The sequence below is a fragment of the Caenorhabditis elegans genome, chromosome X (assembly GCF_000002985.6).
Source record: "Caenorhabditis elegans chromosome X".
Taxonomy (NCBI): domain Eukaryota; kingdom Metazoa; phylum Nematoda; class Chromadorea; order Rhabditida; family Rhabditidae; genus Caenorhabditis; species Caenorhabditis elegans.
In genome coordinates, this window is record NC_003284.9 from 4092958 (window position 1) to 4112480 (window position 19523).

The following is a 19523-nucleotide window of genomic DNA, read 5'->3' on the forward strand; positions in this document are numbered from 1 at the left end:
GCCAAATGGTCCTTTTTTAGAATTTATGTTGAGCTGCAAATAGGCAATGCTAATTGAGAATATACGGTAGCTAAAATTGATCTACAACAATTAATGCTTTAAAAGATCAGTTTAGCATTCATGCTCCAGTTTTAAAAAACATAGGTTAAAGGGAACTCAAGACTTTAGTCATTGGCCAGTAGTTCTGAACAACTGCAAAAAACAATGCACGGATTAATTAATTTTTTCGTGGTTCGTGCGAAAGACATCCTTCTCTCTATCTTTGGAACAAATCAAAACGTGATGAAGAATAGAGATGGGTGTATTTGGGAGGAGGTGGATTTAATATAATTTTCACTCTCGCACAAAGATTCTTCGTTTTTAACTTGGAATCTAGTGGAAGTTATAGTTATCCTCGCGCGGCAAAATTTGTGCCCAATTGGTATTGCACAACATTCTTCTTGGTGTAGGTAAGTGTCTTCTAATGAATATTTGTTTCAAATGTCTGATTTATAAATGAATATTCATAAACTGGCGTTGCATTGCATCACAGAGATTGGGGGCGAAAAAAGGAAACTTCTTCCTACTCAAAAAAAAAGTATGTGGGTAGCGTAAATCTCAGTACGAAGTCAGCGATGATGAGTTAAGAAGTTTGTGAGTCGGTCTTAGCATAATGTTTTTGGGGAGCGTCACGGCGGTGGGCACGTCAAAAATGTGACTATTGCCGACAAAAAGAATAAGTGATCAGTTTTGGTAAGCCCTCTTAGTTTCTTCCGTTTGAAGAAGCACACATTTTTGGGAGAGCACCCTTGGAAGACAAAGGTGTTCGGTCTGGAATCATTGAACATTCAAAATGAATCATGTTAATGTTAATAGAATTCTGGAACTTTTTGAAAAAAAAAGTGCATTTGGAATATTTAGAATGGATCTTAAATTTTGATCTCTAATTTTTCATTGCATTTTTCACTATTTTGGGGGCCTGTGAAATTGCTCCAAGATCTTTTTTTGCAGACATTTCTGAATTTAAGGATGAGAAGTAGGTTCAGAAAAAAAATTTCCAAATTAAAATTTTACAGTAAAATTTTTCTATGTGTACGTTTAAATAGCGCATGTCTCGTTTTAAAACCTGATAGTATGACAATAAAATTCACTTGTATGACGACTCTAAATTGTAAAAAAAACAATTTTGAATATAGATTCGTGATGAAATATTCAGTTTTTTAATAAAACAAAATTTCCGAAAAATTTTCAAAATTCTTGTCAACTTTATTTCTTCCTAGACTACATTAGAAGCCTGCAAGTATTACTTTTTGCCGTAGGTTTTATTTAAAAGTCCAAAAATTCAGATATTTGCAGTTGACCCAAGAGTGGAGTCGACTCGGTGCCGGAAACATTACTTGTTTGTTATCTGGAATTTCAGAAAGTTATGTTGATTTCTTAAAGGGTATCGGACTTCTTTCCTTAAACTACATACGTATATAAAACAAACTCATTATTTTTGAATTAAAAAAAATTGCACTATTGTTGTTTTCTAAAAACCAAATCTAGAAAACGAGATGTTTTTTTCATATTTTGAAAAGTTGCTCATCCACCCACTCTCTCTCGAACAAAATTAAAATTCATATGAACTCGATGCATTAGACTTGTACATGATTCCCTTTCAAACCTTATAAAAAACACGACAAAATGCACGTCTAATAAAAATTGGGTCTCAGAAAAAGTGCATAACACAGAGACGAAGGACCTCTGAATATATTAGCGCTGTCCTAACAACAAAGAAAAGGCTAGAAATCTGAAACCGGATTTTCCAGAGAGAAAGACCATCGGTGCCTTAGGATGTCTGATACTTTTTATACATCATCTATAAGACGAGTGTTTTCAATTTAAGGGACTTTCTTCTCTGTAATATTATCCAGAAGGATCAAGTTCAACAAGTCACAAAAAAGTTTATTGGTGCATAAAAATGAGTAATGTGTCATTCGGAAGATGAACTCTCTCCGGGTTCCTCGTGTAATCGGGGAATCACTATCGCATGCGACTTCCTTCGTAGATAAGCAACAGCTTCCACAAATTCTTCGGGTCGTTGGCCAAATTCTGAACCAGACCTGCAAAACTCATCGATCATTTACTTTTTTCTTCCTGACTATACGATTGTGACTTCTAACACTAACTCATGCTTACTCTAACCCATTGGCTTTCCTGAAAGAAAAATAATAATTTTTTCGCTTTGATAATCTTTTAAACCGCAACTGGTTCCCTACCATAATCCGTCCATTTTGCAAAATGTACTTACATACTTATGGTGGGTCATAAAAAAGAGGCCTTCTCACAATGTACCAACCTTTTTCTGGGCTCAATTCCGAAGTTGATGGATCTGGGTTGACGTTGTCGGAGAGAAGATCGGGGTTCAAAGGGAGGTGGTGGGAATACTTCTTTCGGAGATGAAATCACATCGGGGACTACTGTATTTGTCTCGAGAGTAGTGCCCCGAGCAACTTCCAGTGGAGGTGTTAGGATATCAATTACATTAGTTGACACGTGTCGGAGATTGTTCTTCACGACATTTGACGAGGAGGGTGAATGGGAGACACTGTTCTTCTTTTCAGTTTTTATCACTTCTTCGGTGTGCTCCAGTGCTTTTCGAAGCTAAAAAACCGAAAGTAGACAAAGAACAACAATTTCTACCAACATCAGATAACGCCACAACACCAATCAGCCTACCACAGTCCGTCACATATGCTTTGCTGAGTTGGAGCATGGAGAAAATCGAGTGGATTTTGTAAAGGGATGTTTGTTTCACAAGTTGAATTGGGGCGGGGTCGATGTCATTTTCGGTCAGGTCAAGTTGTAAGGCAAGTTGTTCTTCTTCCCATACTTTTCTCTGAAATTATACGTTTTTTTTTAACATTTTTACATAAAATATAATTTCAAAAAATTGTTATAACTCAAATTATGTAGCCAGTTTTTGCTTTTGTGTCTTATGAATATCGTTCTGATTTGAGGCAAATACAGACGATTCGTTTTAACATAACTTTTTAGAAAATTGTAGTTCTGGGTATTCCATACAAATAGAGCACTTTTTGTTTGAAATTCAACATTTCACAGATTCGTGTATGCACAAACCACAGAGGTTAAGAAATAGTTAAAGCTACTCTAATTAAAATTTCCAGTATTCCCGCGAAAAAACAAACCGAAAATCCCATTTTTAAGAAAATATTCCATTCCAAATTTTATTTTCGGAATAGTCTATCAGTGTTTAATTCTACTGGGGTTTTTTTTCCAAATTACCTCTTCTGCTGACAAGTCATATGGATTGTTATCGTGTGATCCTTTTTTATTGTTTCCAAATTGCATATGAACCAAATATTTCTTTGCCTGTCTCATATAATCTTTAAAATAATAATTTTATGGATTTTTCAAGTTACTAAAAAGCCAACTTTTGATAATTGTGTGATGTTCGTTAGCATTCCCATGAATCGTTTTGTGTTCAATACCGTGATCGTCTAAAAAGTCTGTAACCTTATTTTGAACTTCTCATTAAAAATTGTTTAACCAACCTTTTGCAGACTTCTCATCCATATCTCTCAAGCTGAACAGTGCATTTCTTCTCGTTCCAGAATTTCGCCGTTTCAGAGTATTTTCCACTGGAATTGTTGGAGAGGAAGGTACAGGTGGCAAGTACAATTTGGGTTCAGTGACGTCAGGTAATGGTACAACCAGGAATCGACTGAATTGAAACATTAAGATGCAAATAGTAAAAAGATGAAACCAACTAACTTTTTCTGCTCTCCGGGACCTAATGGTTTGATGGTTTGTGACAGAGGGGTGACAATATCTGACTTCTTTCGTTGCATTGTGACAAAATCAGTTTCCGAACATATTCTCCGTCTATCTTCTTTCAACTATAACATTTTTCACAGTTAACTTTTGTACCAAATTAATTACAAACCTCCTTTTCAGAATCTTTAAAATGATTATCAATGGTTTCAATGGCTTGCCTAACGCGTTTTTCAGCCTCAACCTTTCTCGGATGATCTCCAATTTTCCCGTTTAACAAAACCGTCAAATATCTTCGTGAAACAGTCCCTATTAACATTTGTGAATCTGAAACTTTATTGAATTAATTTTTCAACCCCTCCCCCTTTTCAAATCACTTTTTGAGTCAACAACTGGAAACAGACGGAGACCGGTCTGTACCGCTTCGCGAATCTCATTATAAGTTGTGATTTTGGTGATAAATTTCACCGGTGTTACCATAATATGTTCAGCATAAGTGGTATGAACTCTGAAAATAGATATTGCAAAATTTTCAAGAAATGTGATTTGCTTACAGATTATTTGATGGTGGGATATCCGGAAGGAAAGGCAAATGTTTAATTTTTATGATTGTATCGAAGAATGAAGGTTGTAAGTATGCACAAACTGCATTGGATAACATCACAGAAATCTGTAACCAGAACGTTACTACTGTAAAAAGCAGATCAATTCACCATGACCGGCAAGATGAAATGAAGTTGACCAGTGATCTCAAAAATCATAACAGAAACTGAAACAGTGTGGGTGACAGAAGCAGAAAACGCTGCAGCGCCAACGATTGCATAAATTCCCGGATGAATTATATGAATATCTTCTAGGGCTAAGCCAATAATCTGAAAAAATTAAATAAAAAGTCAAAACTCACATGCCACATCAAAGTTTAGACCGGGGAAACTTTAAAAATTTATTTGAAGCTTTTTTCGGTATATTTTTTGCAAAATAATTCTGTGCCCCGTAAAAACGCCCCAGAAGCTGTTTTCGAATACTTTTGATATATTTTAAGGCGTTTAAAAGTAGGCATATATTCTCAACGCTCCTTTTTATTGCTTATTCTTTTCAAAGATTTATATATGCTTCCTAATTAATCGAACGTCTGCAAAAAGCGAATTTGGTACATTTCTAACAATATTAAAAATAATGCTAGAACGCGGAAAAACTAGTCAAGCTTCTGCATTTGGTTGTACTTTTCAAAGTAAAATGTTTTTTTTTCGATCTTTTTCTCAAATGTCAACAGCTCTGATAATAAAAATGGATACCTCTCCATAAAACCGTCCAATAGCGGCGCCTAGAACAAAAACCGGAAGAAAGACACCTGATGGTACTGGAAGTGTGAAACTGATTATCGAGAAGATGAACTGAAATAATTGATATCATGTTAATACAAAATCCAACAATCAGGTGTATGAAACTCACGTGAACTAGCACAAACAAAAACAACAGAAGGAGAATGTTTCCCCGATTTAACCAATGTGAATATATTTCTGCTCCGCAAACAAGATCATCTGACGATGTGACAATAAACGAACAATTTGCAAAAAAGTCACGTAGGTTTGTACCAAACTTTATCTGTAACAAGGTTGAAATAACTTTGTGATATAAAGCTGACTAACTCTTCCAGTTGAAAACATTCCAAGCCCATGCGGGTACGATACAACCGAAAATATACAAGATATTACAATTGGGTAGACTATCCAACTAAAATTGGAAGTTTTAAATCTTCAATTTTTTCAGAGAAACTCACTGTCTTTGAAAGACCATTTTGGCATATTGATTATTTCTCAAAAACAGTACCACGCAACGATAAAGAGATATATATCCAGCACCAAGTATACCACACAATAAACCAAGCAATGCAAAAAGTGGAAGTTCGTCGACGGAAAACGCATCCGGGCGGAAGCTTGTTTGGTAGAACGCGCTGACAGTTACTGAAAAACGAAATTTAGTTGTACCTAAAGTGGGGTGGCTTAGTGAGTAGTGAGAGCAATCTAGAGGTTTAGGCTAAGATCATGCCTCCCCTAGGTTCATCTCAACAGAGAAGTGGAGCAATCCACGGTCGCCAGCCACAGTCTCAAATTCGGACGTAGCTTAAACTCAAGCCTAATGGTAACCGCACCAGGAATGTGGTTTCTGACTCGCAAATATTTTAGAACAACAAAAGCCTTTCAAATTTTTATAATCAGTATTTTTTGTAAAATTTCATATCAGTAACATCACATCAGCTCACCTTCCGTTTCAACAACATATGCTCTCAACAACCGAATTGTGGTTGCTCCACAACATGCTGCAAAGAAGCCTCTCCAGTAACTTCTCACCGAAAAATACATTGTCGTTACTTCAATCGAGAACAGCACTCCGCCGACCGGTGAGCTGAATGTGCACGCGACGCCGACTGCACATGCAGCAGCTAGACATTCCATTCTTCTGCTCTCCTCACGATATGCAGAATCGAATTTCGCTGCTAGAAGGCACATTTGGTTGGCAACCACCGAGGCGATGTGCACGAACGGTCCCATTTTGCCGATTGGGACACCGCTTCCCAATGCCATTGCTACTCCGAATATTTTGGAAACCAGTGTTTTTAGTGTTAGATAGTCAACCAGAATGACTCCGCGAATGATCGTTTTCATTTCCGGTATTCCAGAACCTGTAGAATATTAGAAAAATAACATGTTCAAAAAAACGAAAGGTTTATTGTTTTTATTTATAAAACTGTTTGCTTTGAATTGTTTTCTTAGATTCAATTTGAGACAATTTTACGTATACTCGTAATTTATTAAACAGAAAATTTCTATTTTTTTGGGCAACAAAGTGAGCACTGTTTTATAGTCTAGAAATACGGTTCTGGTTTTTACGATATGCTTCAAAAAAGTCTCAACTAAACGATTCGTAAAACTTCTACTCTTGGAAATCATGTTTAACACAATTCTTACCGATAGCTTGAGGCGCCACATAATGCACAAAACATGCTGATGCAGCAACTAATCCAATCATATATCCACACCATCCGAGCAACCCACATCCCCATAACAAATAAGATTGGTCCGAGCCGTAAATATTGTAAATTGAAACCGTCTTCCGCTGAATCTCTTGAAACGAAAACACCATCATATCCACTAATATTGATATAAATGCTACTGCTACTCCGAGAAGTGCAAGAAACATCCAATCTGATAACAAGTAGGACAACGAGATCAATTTATGTTCTGTAAGATTTTTTAATCTGTTTTTTTTTTGTTGCAAGTTGTATAGTAATACTTATTCTGTTCATTTCCATCCGTAGCCACAGAGACCTGTTCTTCCGAAACTTTGGAAATTCCAAATCGTTTTCCAAAGTGAAAGTGACTTTTCGATCCGAATGGTTTGACCCATTCTCAAGTCCATGCAATCCATTCTGTACAAGGCGTGTTCTCTTGGTGGAGAAGGTGTAACTTTCACTTACTTTTCCAGGTTCTTGTTTTAGATCGATAATCATCTCCTTTATGCTTCGATATTGCTTATGGTTGAAACTGGTTGTTCTTACAAGGGCGCTCCCTAAAACCAAGAGAAATCGATATTAAAAATCGATTAAACGTCACAAAATTCAATATTATATTATGGCCAAACTTTTCAATTGAAAAAAATACTCACTTGAAGATGATTTCCGAAAACGCGGTGAAACGATACAATTATCGTCAGACTCGTCGTCGTCCGCAACCAGCTCACTGCTTCCTAGATGTTCTTCTTCAGAATCACTTGCTCCACTGACAAACGAGGTCTTCTTTTGCTGATACGGCGCACCGTTCATACGACAAAATTCAGGCGAGAAAGCGGTGAATGCGGGAGGTTTTTTGAATACTGGCGTTAGCCGAGCAGCGAGGCAAGTGTTTCAACTGTTTTTCAAATGAGGTTTTAACCATGGGTTGCATTATGCAAAGCGGGCGGCGGCGTCGACCGACTTTATCACCGATTCGAACCGTGTGATGTCAGCTCTGCACAGTCTCACCCTCGGTTGAGTTTGAAACAATTTGATCAGTTGCAATCTTTGTGTTTCTCTGATCCGATTTGCTTTGTGTGCACGTGAATCTGGTGGAATGCAAGGTCTGACGTAGTCCTCCACTGTTTTCGAGTTTTGAAACACTTTTCAAAAGATTAGCTAACCCGCAGTTGAATCTTAACAATTGAATTATATCTTTACAAAATGCAATATCTGAGAAATATGTATATATCAACCTCATTAGGATTGCCCCACAATGTTCTTGATGTTTCTGAGCGTATGTATAACAAATTTTTAAAATATTTAAACATAAGTCTACCTAGAATCCAAATAGTGATCTAAGATTTGTGGTGTATTTGTTTTATTTTCTTTTCCTGGGCGCGCGGAGTTTGTTTTCGATTTTTATAAGCAAATATGTAATTGGCAATATTTTATCCGTTTAAACAGTTTAAACCAAATTTAAACAAATTTAGGCAAATAAGTATTATTAAAACTTACCTAAAATATTCCACACTGACGATATTCCTTTTAAAAAAACACTTTTCTTTAAAGTTTATGCCATAGCCAACTAGTGTTCCATTTGCAAAAAATATAGTTCTGCTACAAAAATCCGCTACAAAACTAACTCACATTTTGGCTAGTTCCTGTTACTCACCACAACAGTCTTTCCCAGCGGTACGGTTTTCTAGCCCGCAAATTTTAATTTATGCAGTTTCGATTTGGGCTCAGTCAATGAAACAGTTTGGCGGATTTTTTTTTGCGCAGAGGTTACCAAAATAGTTTTCAAAGTTCACGAAAAAATAAAAATGTTAACACTATGTTCTGCGTTGTTTAACAAATAATCAGGCACCCGCATCGTGTTGGGTACATTATTTGACATGACAATCTTTCTTCAAAATCAGGTAAATAACATTTCATAGGCATAGTCAAACTTTTGAACTGTTTTTTTTTATTTGAAATTGTATGAAAAAAGTTTTATTATAAGATCCAACCAATGATAATTCGTTTTGAAAAAACTGCATCATTACGTCAAGTATATACAAAAATTAAAAAACATCATTTCTGAAATCAAGTTGTGATTTTGCGAACAGCTTTCACCACACAGCAGTTGTCTGGTTTCAAGAAGCATTGATCCCATTTTGCTTTGGCAGAACTGAAAAAAATCATTTCATTAACATATATTATTTAATTTTCATTTAAACTCACTGGATAGCATCCACAACTAGAGATTTCTGTACCTCTTCTTGATTCTGTTCTTCTTTTGTCTCCGCTTCAGTTTTCAAGTTCTGTTCATTAGCCTTAGCAGCATCCTGATGCTTCTCAAGTTCTGCCAATTCTTTGAGAGTTGAAACATCCTTGCTCGAAACTCCGGTTTGAACCTTCATTTTTGAATCTGAAACAAACAATATATATTTTAGTGGAGAATGGATAGATAAAAGAAACTACAAGTAAAAGATGGTGAGGGGTGTTTCCGCCACTTGTCTTTTATAGGAGAAGCCGTTGGTAGGCAGAAACCGGTTCTCTGAAAAGGAAACGACAAGAAGCCGACACAAAGTGGGTAGATGCAATTGATGAATCATGCATCGTGTGTAAACGTCATGAGAATTTCAGGTGAGACGAACAGCCGAAGCTTAATCATGCTTCTCAATCTTAAAGAATACCGCCTGACTTATTCAAGATGTCACGTTGTTCAAAAGGTTCCGTTTTGGGTGTATTCTTTGTCGAATTGGGTGCATTATCCGCCGTGATCTGCTTCAGGTCAATGACATCATGTTGAAGAATCATTGATATATCAGAATTTTCTCGATAAGCTTTGAACAGGATATGATAAGATATTGGTCATATGCTTTCAATTTGTCTCTATAAATATATTTAATAGAAAGTTCTTCGCACTATCCGTTTTATCTTCAATTTGCAAAATATCAAAATTAATTAACCGACATTTTATTTGAAAAGTTTAGACGACAATTATTTTCATAGATCTGAAAAAGAATCAAAAGTGAACGAATTCCTTAAAACCCACATTGAAGACAAACGAATGTAATAGAATACAATTTAAACAACTAAAAAACAACGACAAAGAACATTTGTAAGATTTGCTACAAAGTAAAAAAGTACCCATCAAAAATTAAAGGCTACAAGTAAAACGCCAGGAGCAGAGGAATGCATTGGTCATGTTGATTGATATGATCTGGAAAATAGAAATTGAACACAATTTGTCTAATTTTTAAATTGATTTTTCTCAAGATTTTGGCATGTCTTCTTAATAGAGCTCGTATTTATTCAGATGGGTTTCGGCGCACAAAGCAAGTAATGGCAATCTTTTTTGTGGCAATGTAATTACTTTTTTTTTCAAATCATGAAAATACTACCATAAACTTTTTCGCGCACCGAGACCCATCTTAATAAATCTGTCTAAATTTGAGAAGACATGTCAAAATATTAGAGCTACAATGTGGGTGCCGGTGAGCGGTCTTCGCCGACCTCATACCGCCACTCGCTACGCATATATAGTGCAGCGCGGAATCCTGAAAATGTCGGCCGCTGCCAAATAACAACCTTTCTCATAACGTTGGGTGAAAACCAAGCCCTTCGTTTCACGCATCTGCAAAACAGCGGCAAACGGCGACGGCAAAGGCCGGTCGGTGGAGTTACCTCACATGGAAGCCCTACTAAATATTGAGAATTTACGATAGTGTACCTTTTAATGTGAAACTCAAGTCAAATGCTCGAACTGCGACACCTTTTCACATATACATTATTTTCTTTGCGATTGTTTCCATTTTCTTCGATTTCGTTTGCATTCTGAACGTGGCCTTTATCTTCTGAAAGATCAGTGACTGGAGTGTTTGCCAATTTACTCAAGCTTGAGTTTTTCAAGAATACATCCTTGTTCGCATGAAGCCAATCAAAAAAGGCGACTGCCAAAGATTTGAGTTCGGCAATAGTTGTTGGTACTTTGAGAATAATTTCTTCACCGATCTTGTTCTCATTTAGTCTATCAAACCACTTATTGATATACTCATTGCTCGGTCCCATTCGAGTTAGCAACGACTGGTATAGCACATCCACCATTCCTTCAGTGACATCATTTGGCAGTATGTGCTTTGGAATTTTGATAGATATTGATCCTGCTTCCTAAAAATGTTGATAGAATAAGTGTACTTCCAATCTAATGTGACGAAAATTGACCTACTTTCTGCGATCCTTCGCCAAGAACCATTTGACACAATCCCTCAAAGATATGTTTCTTTTCGTAGGTTGCGCGAAGCATCACCTGGCCCACGAGATAATAAAATCGCAGATTCTGAAAATAAAAAGATAACTTTTATTCTCAATATAAATCAATTTACCCTTTGATTTACAGGAACCTGGGCAACTTGCAATAAAATGTCCATCGGGTTTTGAGAATCGCCCAATTCTGATTTTCTCTGAAGATGGAACAGGAGATTTATAACTATCAAAAATTAGTTTTTGACGTTTTAAAATTGTGATCTAATATGTCAAGAAAAATGCACATCAAAATTTAACACACCATTCCAACAGGACACAGTAACTCTTTCATCTCATCAATCATATTGTCGAGCAAAAAATCCAGATTTCTGTTGCTTTGCACTAGAATAAAAGGTATTTGATCAACCAAGAATAGACTACTTCCAGAAGGAGTCGAACTTTGCGAATTGAACATTCTCTTGTTGGAGGAGCTGATAACATTTTTCACAGGCGGATTGGCACCGTCATCTGATTGATCATTTTTTATTGCTGAATTCATAGCACCACCAATGTGGTTATCCATTTGATTTATTACCTATAACATTAAAAATTAAATTTGAACTTACAAAAAATATCAGAAAATATAAAGAAGAGGGTCGTCGACACGCTCAGCCCGACATTGAATTGTATATAGTTTTATTTTTTGGAGCAGATGTTCCAAAAAAAAGAGCTGACAAATATAAATTCTCATCGTATTGTTGGGTAAATTGAAAAAATAAGAACATAAACAATTGAAGCAGTTCTTGGTTCGTATATTATTCTTACAAAGGTTTTCGAATTTTTTAATTGGTAATAAGGTATCAGGTCTCAAAACGATTGATTTAATAGTAAAAATACGTGTACTGTGTACACCTTTGACAAAAAAGTCCTTGTTGTTACAGAGCTTTCTATAATTTTACAAAGTTTTTTCAAGAAATGGTGGAATATTGAACAAAAAAAAACCGCAGAAATCGGAAACTACAATACTTCTCAAAAGTGCACAGTTTTTCATTAAAATAGGTCGGTCGTATAGAGACCATGTACCGTATTTCATGAACAATACCTACAAAATTTCGCATCTGTATATTATTATATTTCTCCACAGTAACCATTGCGTAGACGAAAATATTGATTTCATCAAATTTTACGCGCATGGGCCTTGTCACGCGGATAACAAGTTACTGTGGCTTGTGTTAATTTGCGGTCCAATGTTTTTTTAAAATAAAAATATCTTATTTATTTATTCATCAAGGAAACAAAAAGGATATGATAAGAAACATAACCGGTTATGATATTTACACGTGTAGATGAATAAATTAAAATAAACTCGGCCCGACAGAGCGCGAGTTTAAGTGAGAGGGAAAGAGATCAGAATTTAGATAATTGACAATCAACAAGCGAAAGGAATTGTGTTGGGGAGAGGAAAACGCTAGAGTTGCGTACAATGCTATTCCATATTGGCACTACTTGGGAGAAAAAGCTACGACATTTAGGGTTATTAATTTTTATGAGCATCGGACGACGAGACGAGTTAGCAAGCGTAACAAAGTCACTGATTTTTGGGAAAATATGATGGAAAGAAAGTAGGTCCGTGAGCTAAGAACAGTTAATGTAACGTGCTGTTCGCGTGGCGAGACTTTTTTTAAAGAATTTTATAGAATAAAAATGATTTTTTTTAATGAAGATTTTTCGTGCAATAGAATTTTTGCTCCCAATGAATAGAAATTGAGAATTTCAGAACACACTAAAAAACTGTGCTCTCTGCCTGTGAGGAGCGTGGAGACGCATACATTCAAAAGTGTCCGGTGTGTTTCATCGAGATGTTCGGAAAAAACCGTGAGCATAGAGATGATATGATCAACGGAGACACTGACAACGAAACAGTCTACGGCACCAAGCCTCGGCATAAGGCAGCGGAGCGGCGGTCGAACAACGGTGAATAACAGAGCCTTTTCGTATCGTATGATATTTCGCCAGATGGTACCAACCGTCTCAAATAGTGCAGACATCGTTTTGTGGTGGAGCGGCAGTGGCGAAAAGAAACGAATGGAAATTTGGTTTATACATTTGTGTGAAATGTTTTTCTGTAATAACAAAACGCATGCATTTGATCAATTTGTTTACATGAGTTAGGCAACTTGCAGAAAAAACACTGAAGATTTTAATTATTAGAATCTGTTAACGGCAGAGGTGGACGGCAATTTCGGCAATCGCCGGAAAATGTCAAAATGTTTTGATCCTTGAAGTGAACGTCTTTGGTTAGAAAATGGCCAACTGAATACTAAAAGACAAGGTGAAATCTTCTCACTTTCCGGAATAAATTTAGATTTGAAAATTGTCGGAAATTTTCATTTTCGGCAATTGCCGGAATTGCCGATCGCCAAAAATTTAAAATCCGGCAATTACCGAAATCGCCGATTTTCGCGCACCTTTGGACTAACAGTTCTAACATAAAAAATTAATTATAAAATGATTGCAAGTAATTCCTTTAAAAGTTTAGTATCTGAAAATGTTTCAAAAAGATGCCACTTTAAAACAAGAGGACAAAACAATCAACAGAATAATCAGCATGAAATTCGCACAATTTTCGACGTTTGCACTAAATTTCACTGAACTGTATATTTTTCTTCGTTTTTTTTTAAATTAAGAACTTAATCCCACGAATGGGAATTTGCATATAAAAACATGATTTACCGTAAATACTAGTTCAATTAATTGAAAATTTTTATGAACTGTTTAGTATTTCTCTGGTTGAAAATTAGTGTTTGTGTGCCCCTCACATTTTTGGTGAACTCTTGTGCGAACTCTACCAAACCCACTGACATATTTTATGTTTTGTTCACAGCTCATAAGTTTTTATTGTTATTAGCAATTCACTTGGAACCGCCACCATTCAAACTTTCATAGTTAGGTTCTCATTATTACCGCTAACAAAGCACAAAAAAACTCGCAATTCATTGAGATAAACGAGAAAACGTCAAGAGGATCTCATTTCAAATCTCACTAATATACACACGCTTCTCATTTTCTCAAACATACAGAGCCTTTGAGTCTGTGAGCATATGTGCCGATGCAAGCAAGCAGCTGTGTTCTTCAAAATGCTTCATCTTCATTTCGCAAGCCAACTCGATCCGAAACGAACAAAAACTGCTGTCGTTGCTGAATTATTAGACCTTTGTGCGTATTTATTAGTGACGCTTTGGTCCGATCCTTTTTGTTCCTGGGTCATTTGATCCCTGGTTTCCTTGAGTTCTACGATTGAGCTCACTTTGCACAAGTCCCTTCTAACTCAAAACACATGTTATCAATCCTTTAGGTTTCCGGTCGAAAGATGAAATCAAAGGTCTTTTTCATGATTTAAATTGTCAAAGATCGCGTCATCCTCCAATTATTTTGCTTTTTCGTCTATCAATTACTAAAACACCACTGCTTATCGCCACATGACAGAGTAATTGTAACAATGTGCAACCTATTTTTGTTTCAGGATACCTCTCAGTTGATTTCAAGGAGATGCGATGTACGTCGGTGTCAGCTAGTCTTTTCTTTTTTTATTTATCAATCCGCAATGTATTCACTTATACTGCACATATCGAAGACCCTTCTAGAATAGGTAGGCCTTTTTGTTTTCAATCGTTGTTCTCAAGCAATGCACCAGCAAAATTGCAACATGTGTGATATCTCGAATCATATGAGAAGCGACACATGTTCATAGGTGTTTTATTGATAAATTAGTTGTGGTTCAAAATTTTATAATCGATTCAAACTTTTAAATGAACTGCAATTGTAGGTTTAAAAGTAGCGTATCACCCGTAGAAAAATTTCATAGTGAAACGTTCAAATACATTTTTGAAATTTTATCATGGAAAAAAGTGGGGAAAAACTCAATTTTTTCAGTATTTTGGAAGTCTACTAAAATGTTCTACTTTTCTAATTTTGACTGAGTTTTAATTGTTATTATTATTTGGACATTCTAGGATTTTGAACCTACAGCTATTCTCCAAATTGCTCAAAAATGTTCACTTTTTTTTTTGGTAAATATGCCAATTTAAGAAAACTTTGACTGAACATTAAAAAAATTAAAAAAATTATGAGTGATATTGAAAAATGTAAAGTATTGAATGAGATTTTCAAAATATGAAACAGTTTGGAGTGTTCTTAAAAGATTTTTTGGCAATGTTTGGTTAACGGAGGTAATCGAAAATGTTTGCCAATTTGATTATTCAATAATTCGTCGAATTTCAAATTTTTTGGCAATTCTACAATTGCAAAGTTTTTAAATGTTTGAAAATCGGCATTTTTGGCGATTCACAAGTTGTGCAATTTTGGCAATTCGGCAAGCATTTTTTTTTGAATTTTTGACAATCTATTTCTGCACTTGCTGAAATTTTCATACTATAAACTCAAGTTCCATTTCCAGAGCTTGACATGTTCGACTGGACAGCCGGTGTACGGGTAGCTTATTGTGTTGATTCGCCTCTCCCTGATCTCATTTCTCCTTTCCGCCGGACAATGGCAAAAGTGGTGACAAAATATTGCCAGAATGCAACTGCTTGCAATCTGAGAAGCTCGTTAGTTTAATTGTGATTGACGACTAGTTAGGCGAGTCAACTTGTTTCAGCCTGATTTTTGGTCCGGAGCAAATTGTAATTCTAGAAGGATTTCCCAGGCGGGAATCTTTAACAATACAAATCAAATTTTTCGTTCTCTTGCCACATTCCTCGAATCCAAATTTACGCCAACAAAGGCCTTTCTTGCCGAGACAAGTTCTATCAGGTTTGGAAATAATAATAATCATATATGCTCATGTTCAATAAATTTTTTTACAGATATTTTACAAAAACATCATCAAGAAATTGCAAATAGGCTAGGATGGCATATCATTGCATATGAAAGGTTATAGTTTCAATTATACTGAAGTAGTTAAAGGTCAAGTTGCAGATATCCGCGGTTTGACAGTATGACGGAATTCATGAATGTTGCAATCATTCCAATTGTTATAGTTTCATTATCACTAATGGTATTCCTAGCGTATTGGGTTTCAACGCTGAGGTATGTGCTTCTTTTTTTGGAAAACGTAGAGAGCTAGCCGAAAAAGAGTTATTTTCCGATGTTTTAAAATTTCAAAAGTTAGGACTTGTGTATTACATGTCCTCATTAAAAATTAAATAAAATGTTCATCCATTACTCCAGTTAATTTGAACTTGATGTGAATTTTTACCCATTTAGCTTATAAATGATTATTTCCTGAGCCTAAAAATTCAAAATAATGTTACACTTGAAAATTTGCAAAATGTCGGTTATTATAATCAAAACCTAATAAATTATGGGAACATTTTTATTTGAGAAGTCATTTTTTTTGTCAATTTATTAATCCTGTACTTGTTGAATTTCCGCATTTTTTTCCTATATTAGTATTGCGTGTAAGTTTATTATTTAATGTGCGAGTTTGAAAATGAAAACGCGGTAATTATAACAAATTTTCTGAAAATTTTACATATGATATTGAAATAATATATCATATTTTCATTGACCATAAACTGATTAGCGCTATTAAAAACCCCGACAATAAATTCAGTACTATTTGTAGTTTACGGTAACATGATTTTAGGCCAAATTCCGGATCCGATACTTGGATGGTAACTGGATCAGCAGGTGGTAAAAACGCCGCTCTCCGAAGAACAATGGAGATTATAGCGGAACAAAATGAGGAGTATGAACGTCAGGAAAGATACGCCCTGACAAAACATGTTGTTGCAACTTCTGGTCATGAAGGTATCACTACAACAGGAGAGTTATTATTAAATGTGGCGAGGTTTGAACATTTTCAAGATCACTGAAAAAATACTCTAAAAGTTTGAGGTTATCAATGGCATCTTCACAAGCCCCATCATCTGCTCAATCACCTCAAATATTTATTCAACCTGGAAGTTCGAGCTCCTCATCTGTCCCGCGAACCTCTATAGTGTCGTTACACGGCGGCAAAGAGCTGCTTCACGTAAAACCTAGGTATTTATTCTTTGCACTGGTCATTTCTAAATCTAATACATCATTTCTGACAACGCATTTGTTTTATGAACACCCACCCGTAGTGACGGAAGATTTTTACACTTTCCATCACTTTTTTGCGCTAAAGAATGAAGGATCCCGGTGATGTAGTGATACGTCCGGGAAAATGATGACAGAGAGAAAGTGCAAGTGTCAAGACAATTGCTAGACGGAAACTTGATATGTCATAGCTAGCTTTGTTATGCTTGATTTTACAAATAATTCAGGTCAGATAGATCATGCGAACATTAATCTACTTACAGACATTCGCGTCGGCCATCTTCAGTGGAGGAAATTAAAAAAGCGAGACGCATGCGCGGTCATCGAAAGTCGGAATCAAAACAGTGGAAATCGGGAAGTCTGATGTTAGCTGGATTTCGAAGGACATAAATCACCACATACACATCAAATAATGATTTCAATTTCATCCATTTTATTATTCAATTGCACAAATTGTTCATGATTTTACGTGTCAGATCGTCAAATAGAGTTTAATACAATTATTAGTTGTGATTGATTATCTTCACTTATTAATAATACTGGTTTAGCTTCTGTTCTTGTAGCAAGAGGCCACCAAAATGTTAATCTCCTCACAAGTTGCTCCTGGAAGGTACATTTTGGCAAATGCACAGTTGCTCGCTACCCAGGCAGGAACATCCTTTACACCGTAAGTCTTGGAGTAGTGTTCAACCTAAAATTATTCTCATATGATCATATGAACAAATGAACAAAAAAACGGTTGCAGAAATTTTACCTGTTTGCAGTGTTTTGGATCAAGAATCAATGGGCGTCCTTTGGAGTCGCGTTGGACATCGGAAACAGTTGGTGGAGTGGTAGTGCTGATTTTTTGGGTTTTCACCTTAAAGATTCAATATTATCTAGATTAGGCTAATATTATGCGCCTACTTTTTTAGCCATGGGCATCTCGATGCTTTCAGTGGATCGGAAATCCTCATTTTTGCGGTTGATTTTCTCCTCCTCTGTCTTCCACGGGTACTTGGAAGTTACTGGCTTCTGCAAAAGTTTATATGAGTTTTTAAATTTCTTTTAAAAAGCACGGTGCGGTATTCACCACGAGGCCCAGAAAACCCCAGAACTCGACCAACCATTTATTTTCTATCTTTCTGGGGAGACAATTTTCAAACTGCTGATCCTTATTCATTTTATAAACGTGACCGCTTTCTCTTTTAGCAGCCAAGTAGTGAAAAGCACTTTGCGAAAATGAGAAATAACCGAAAAAGCAGAAATACCTTTTTTGGAACAATTCTAATTTCTTCATCATCAGAAACCTCGACGCACTTGTACTTCTTAGTCTTGTATGGATTTCCAGATTTTGAATAAGCCTCAGCTACTACAACAAGACAAGCCAAAACAACAACTAGCTTCATGACGAATGACGCACTGCCACTAACTCACACAAGAGCTTCTGATGAGAAAGAAAAGGCGGGATTGGCTAATGCTGACCTACATTTATAAGCCGCCGGCTTCATGAGGCGTTTCTTTTGTTAAAAACGTGTTGCAACTGGATACGGGCCGGGTTGGTGGAGACGAAAAGCGAAAGAGACACCTTATCAATGCCCGAAAACTGTTTTTGCCTATCGGCTGATTAGCCTATGGCTTCGGTGAGAAGGGGGACAAGTCGAGAACAACAGGCGAGAAATAGAAAACGATTGGCCGGATTTGTATCCCTGCGCAGCGTGGCAATCAAGGATTACGAAAATTTGCTTGATTTGAAATAATGAAGCAAACCGGTTAGCAGAGATAATATTTTTTCGTCTCCTGGAGAGAAACATTGCAATATTATTTCCATGAATAACTTTCGTTTAATTTGTGTTTCATTCAATTAAAAATAGTAGAGAGGAATTTCTAAGGGATTGAAAACTTGGAAATCGATGAATTAATAACGCAACTTGATAGATGTGACAAATTCAATGACAAAAACAGAACTGGCTGAATAGGAGAATTTAGAAAATTTCGAAAATTGCAATTGTCCTATATAGTAAGTTCAATTTTAAAAAATAGGAACGACGCTGGAAAATTATTTTTTTTAAACAAGCTAAAATTGCCGACTGCCCAAAATGTTTGAAACTTTTTGCCAAGATATAACAATTTTGCCAAGATTTGTGTTTAATTAAAATTGGTGTAAATATTAATTTTTGATGTTTAATTGAAACTAAACAGTGAAATAACATCTTGAAGCTGAAGTAGCGTCAGTTGGAAAAACCACTCCTATGATAAAATGACCAATTATCGCTTTAAAACTTTTCAAAAAAAATGTTGAAAACCTTTTATTGGCATTCAAAAAATGGCAATTACTTAATTTGTGAAACTTTTTGAGCGAACTTTAACATTGTTGCATGCTCGAATTCCTAAAGTAACAGAATATTAATATTTGAAACAAAAGTATATCATAAAGTTGGAAGACATTTTTTATCGCCTTTCAGAATGTGCAAAAAAT

General features: G+C 35.9%; 5 protein-coding genes and 5 non-coding genes across 11 annotated transcripts; 4 read left to right on the forward strand and 6 right to left on the reverse strand.

Moving 5' to 3' along the window:
• Nucleotides 1–633: 633 nt before the first annotated feature.
• On the forward strand, nt 634–762 carry T06F4.15. Its single transcript, NR_070817.1, has one exon. It is a non-coding gene; the product is annotated as an Unclassified non-coding RNA T06F4.15 (non-coding RNA).
• Nucleotides 763–1909: 1147 nt separating this feature from the next.
• Nucleotides 1910–7616, reverse strand: clh-4 (Chloride channel protein; the record flags this gene model as incomplete). 2 transcript variants are annotated; one of them, NM_001029715.3, is made up of 20 exons in its annotated part: nt 1910–2084; nt 2321–2625; nt 2669–2860; nt 3268–3368; nt 3417–3491; nt 3537–3706; nt 3757–3881; nt 3929–4083; nt 4134–4264; nt 4311–4426; nt 4470–4628; nt 5052–5150; nt 5209–5361; nt 5406–5490; nt 5537–5720; nt 6020–6439; nt 6726–6998; nt 7051–7186; nt 7235–7326; nt 7423–7579. In NM_001029715.3, 20 exons carry the CDS (start codon nt 7577–7579, stop codon nt 1955–1957), a joined length of 3258 nt encoding a protein of 1085 aa, NP_001024886.1. The 2 variants fall into 2 exon arrangements, with proteins under 2 accessions (NP_001024886.1, NP_001024885.1); NM_001029714.2 differs by lacking the exon at nt 1910–2084 and having other exon boundaries at nt 2287–2625; nt 3417–3482; nt 7423–7616.
• Nucleotides 7617–8729: 1113 nt separating this feature from the next.
• R02E4.3 (Ovule protein) lies at nt 8730–9166 on the reverse strand. The gene is made up of 2 exons (NM_001047814.7): nt 8975–9166; nt 8730–8921 (listed from the first exon to the last, which is right to left on the reverse strand). The coding sequence occupies exons 1-2, from the start codon at nt 9151–9153 to the stop codon at nt 8837–8839; spliced, it is 264 nt and encodes an 87-aa protein (NP_001041279.2). The 5' UTR covers nt 9154–9166; the 3' UTR covers nt 8730–8836.
• A 529-nt stretch (nt 9167–9695) lies between these two features.
• On the reverse strand, nt 9696–11578 carry R02E4.1 (uncharacterized protein). The gene is made up of 5 exons (NM_076296.4): nt 11304–11578; nt 11122–11199; nt 10965–11075; nt 10470–10906; nt 9696–9959 (listed from the first exon to the last, which is right to left on the reverse strand). Exons 1-4 carry the CDS (start codon nt 11562–11564, stop codon nt 10490–10492), a joined length of 867 nt encoding a protein of 288 aa, NP_508697.2. The 5' UTR covers nt 11565–11578; the 3' UTR covers nt 9696–9959; nt 10470–10489.
• A 2409-nt stretch (nt 11579–13987) lies between these two features.
• Nucleotides 13988–14240, reverse strand: R02E4.4. The gene has a single exon (NR_070818.1). It is a non-coding gene; the product is annotated as an Unclassified non-coding RNA R02E4.4 (non-coding RNA).
• A 257-nt stretch (nt 14241–14497) lies between these two features.
• R02E4.2 (uncharacterized protein) lies at nt 14498–17578 on the forward strand. Its single transcript, NM_001029650.6, has 8 exons — nt 14498–14630; nt 15438–15588; nt 15639–15793; nt 15847–15913; nt 15959–16069; nt 16629–16832; nt 16880–17026; nt 17329–17578. Exons 1-8 carry the CDS (start codon nt 14531–14533, stop codon nt 17453–17455), a joined length of 1062 nt encoding a protein of 353 aa, NP_001024821.2. The 5' UTR covers nt 14498–14530; the 3' UTR covers nt 17456–17578.
• On the reverse strand, nt 17065–17196 carry F09F9.13. Its single transcript, NR_070819.1, has one exon. It is a non-coding gene; the product is annotated as an Unclassified non-coding RNA F09F9.13 (non-coding RNA).
• Nucleotides 17101–17274, forward strand: F09F9.10. The gene has a single exon (NR_070820.1). It is a non-coding gene; the product is annotated as an Unclassified non-coding RNA F09F9.10 (non-coding RNA).
• Nucleotides 17485–18483, reverse strand: spia-1 (aECM cysteine-cradle domain-containing protein). Its single transcript, NM_076297.6, has 4 exons — nt 18316–18483; nt 17972–18079; nt 17820–17924; nt 17485–17756 (listed from the first exon to the last, which is right to left on the reverse strand). The coding sequence occupies exons 1-4, from the start codon at nt 18451–18453 to the stop codon at nt 17610–17612; spliced, it is 498 nt and encodes a 165-aa protein (NP_508698.1). The 5' UTR covers nt 18454–18483; the 3' UTR covers nt 17485–17609.
• A 14-nt stretch (nt 18484–18497) lies between these two features.
• Nucleotides 18498–18638, forward strand: F09F9.12. Its single transcript, NR_070821.1, has one exon. It is a non-coding gene; the product is annotated as an Unclassified non-coding RNA F09F9.12 (non-coding RNA).
• The last annotated feature ends 885 nt before the right edge of the window (nt 18639–19523 follow it).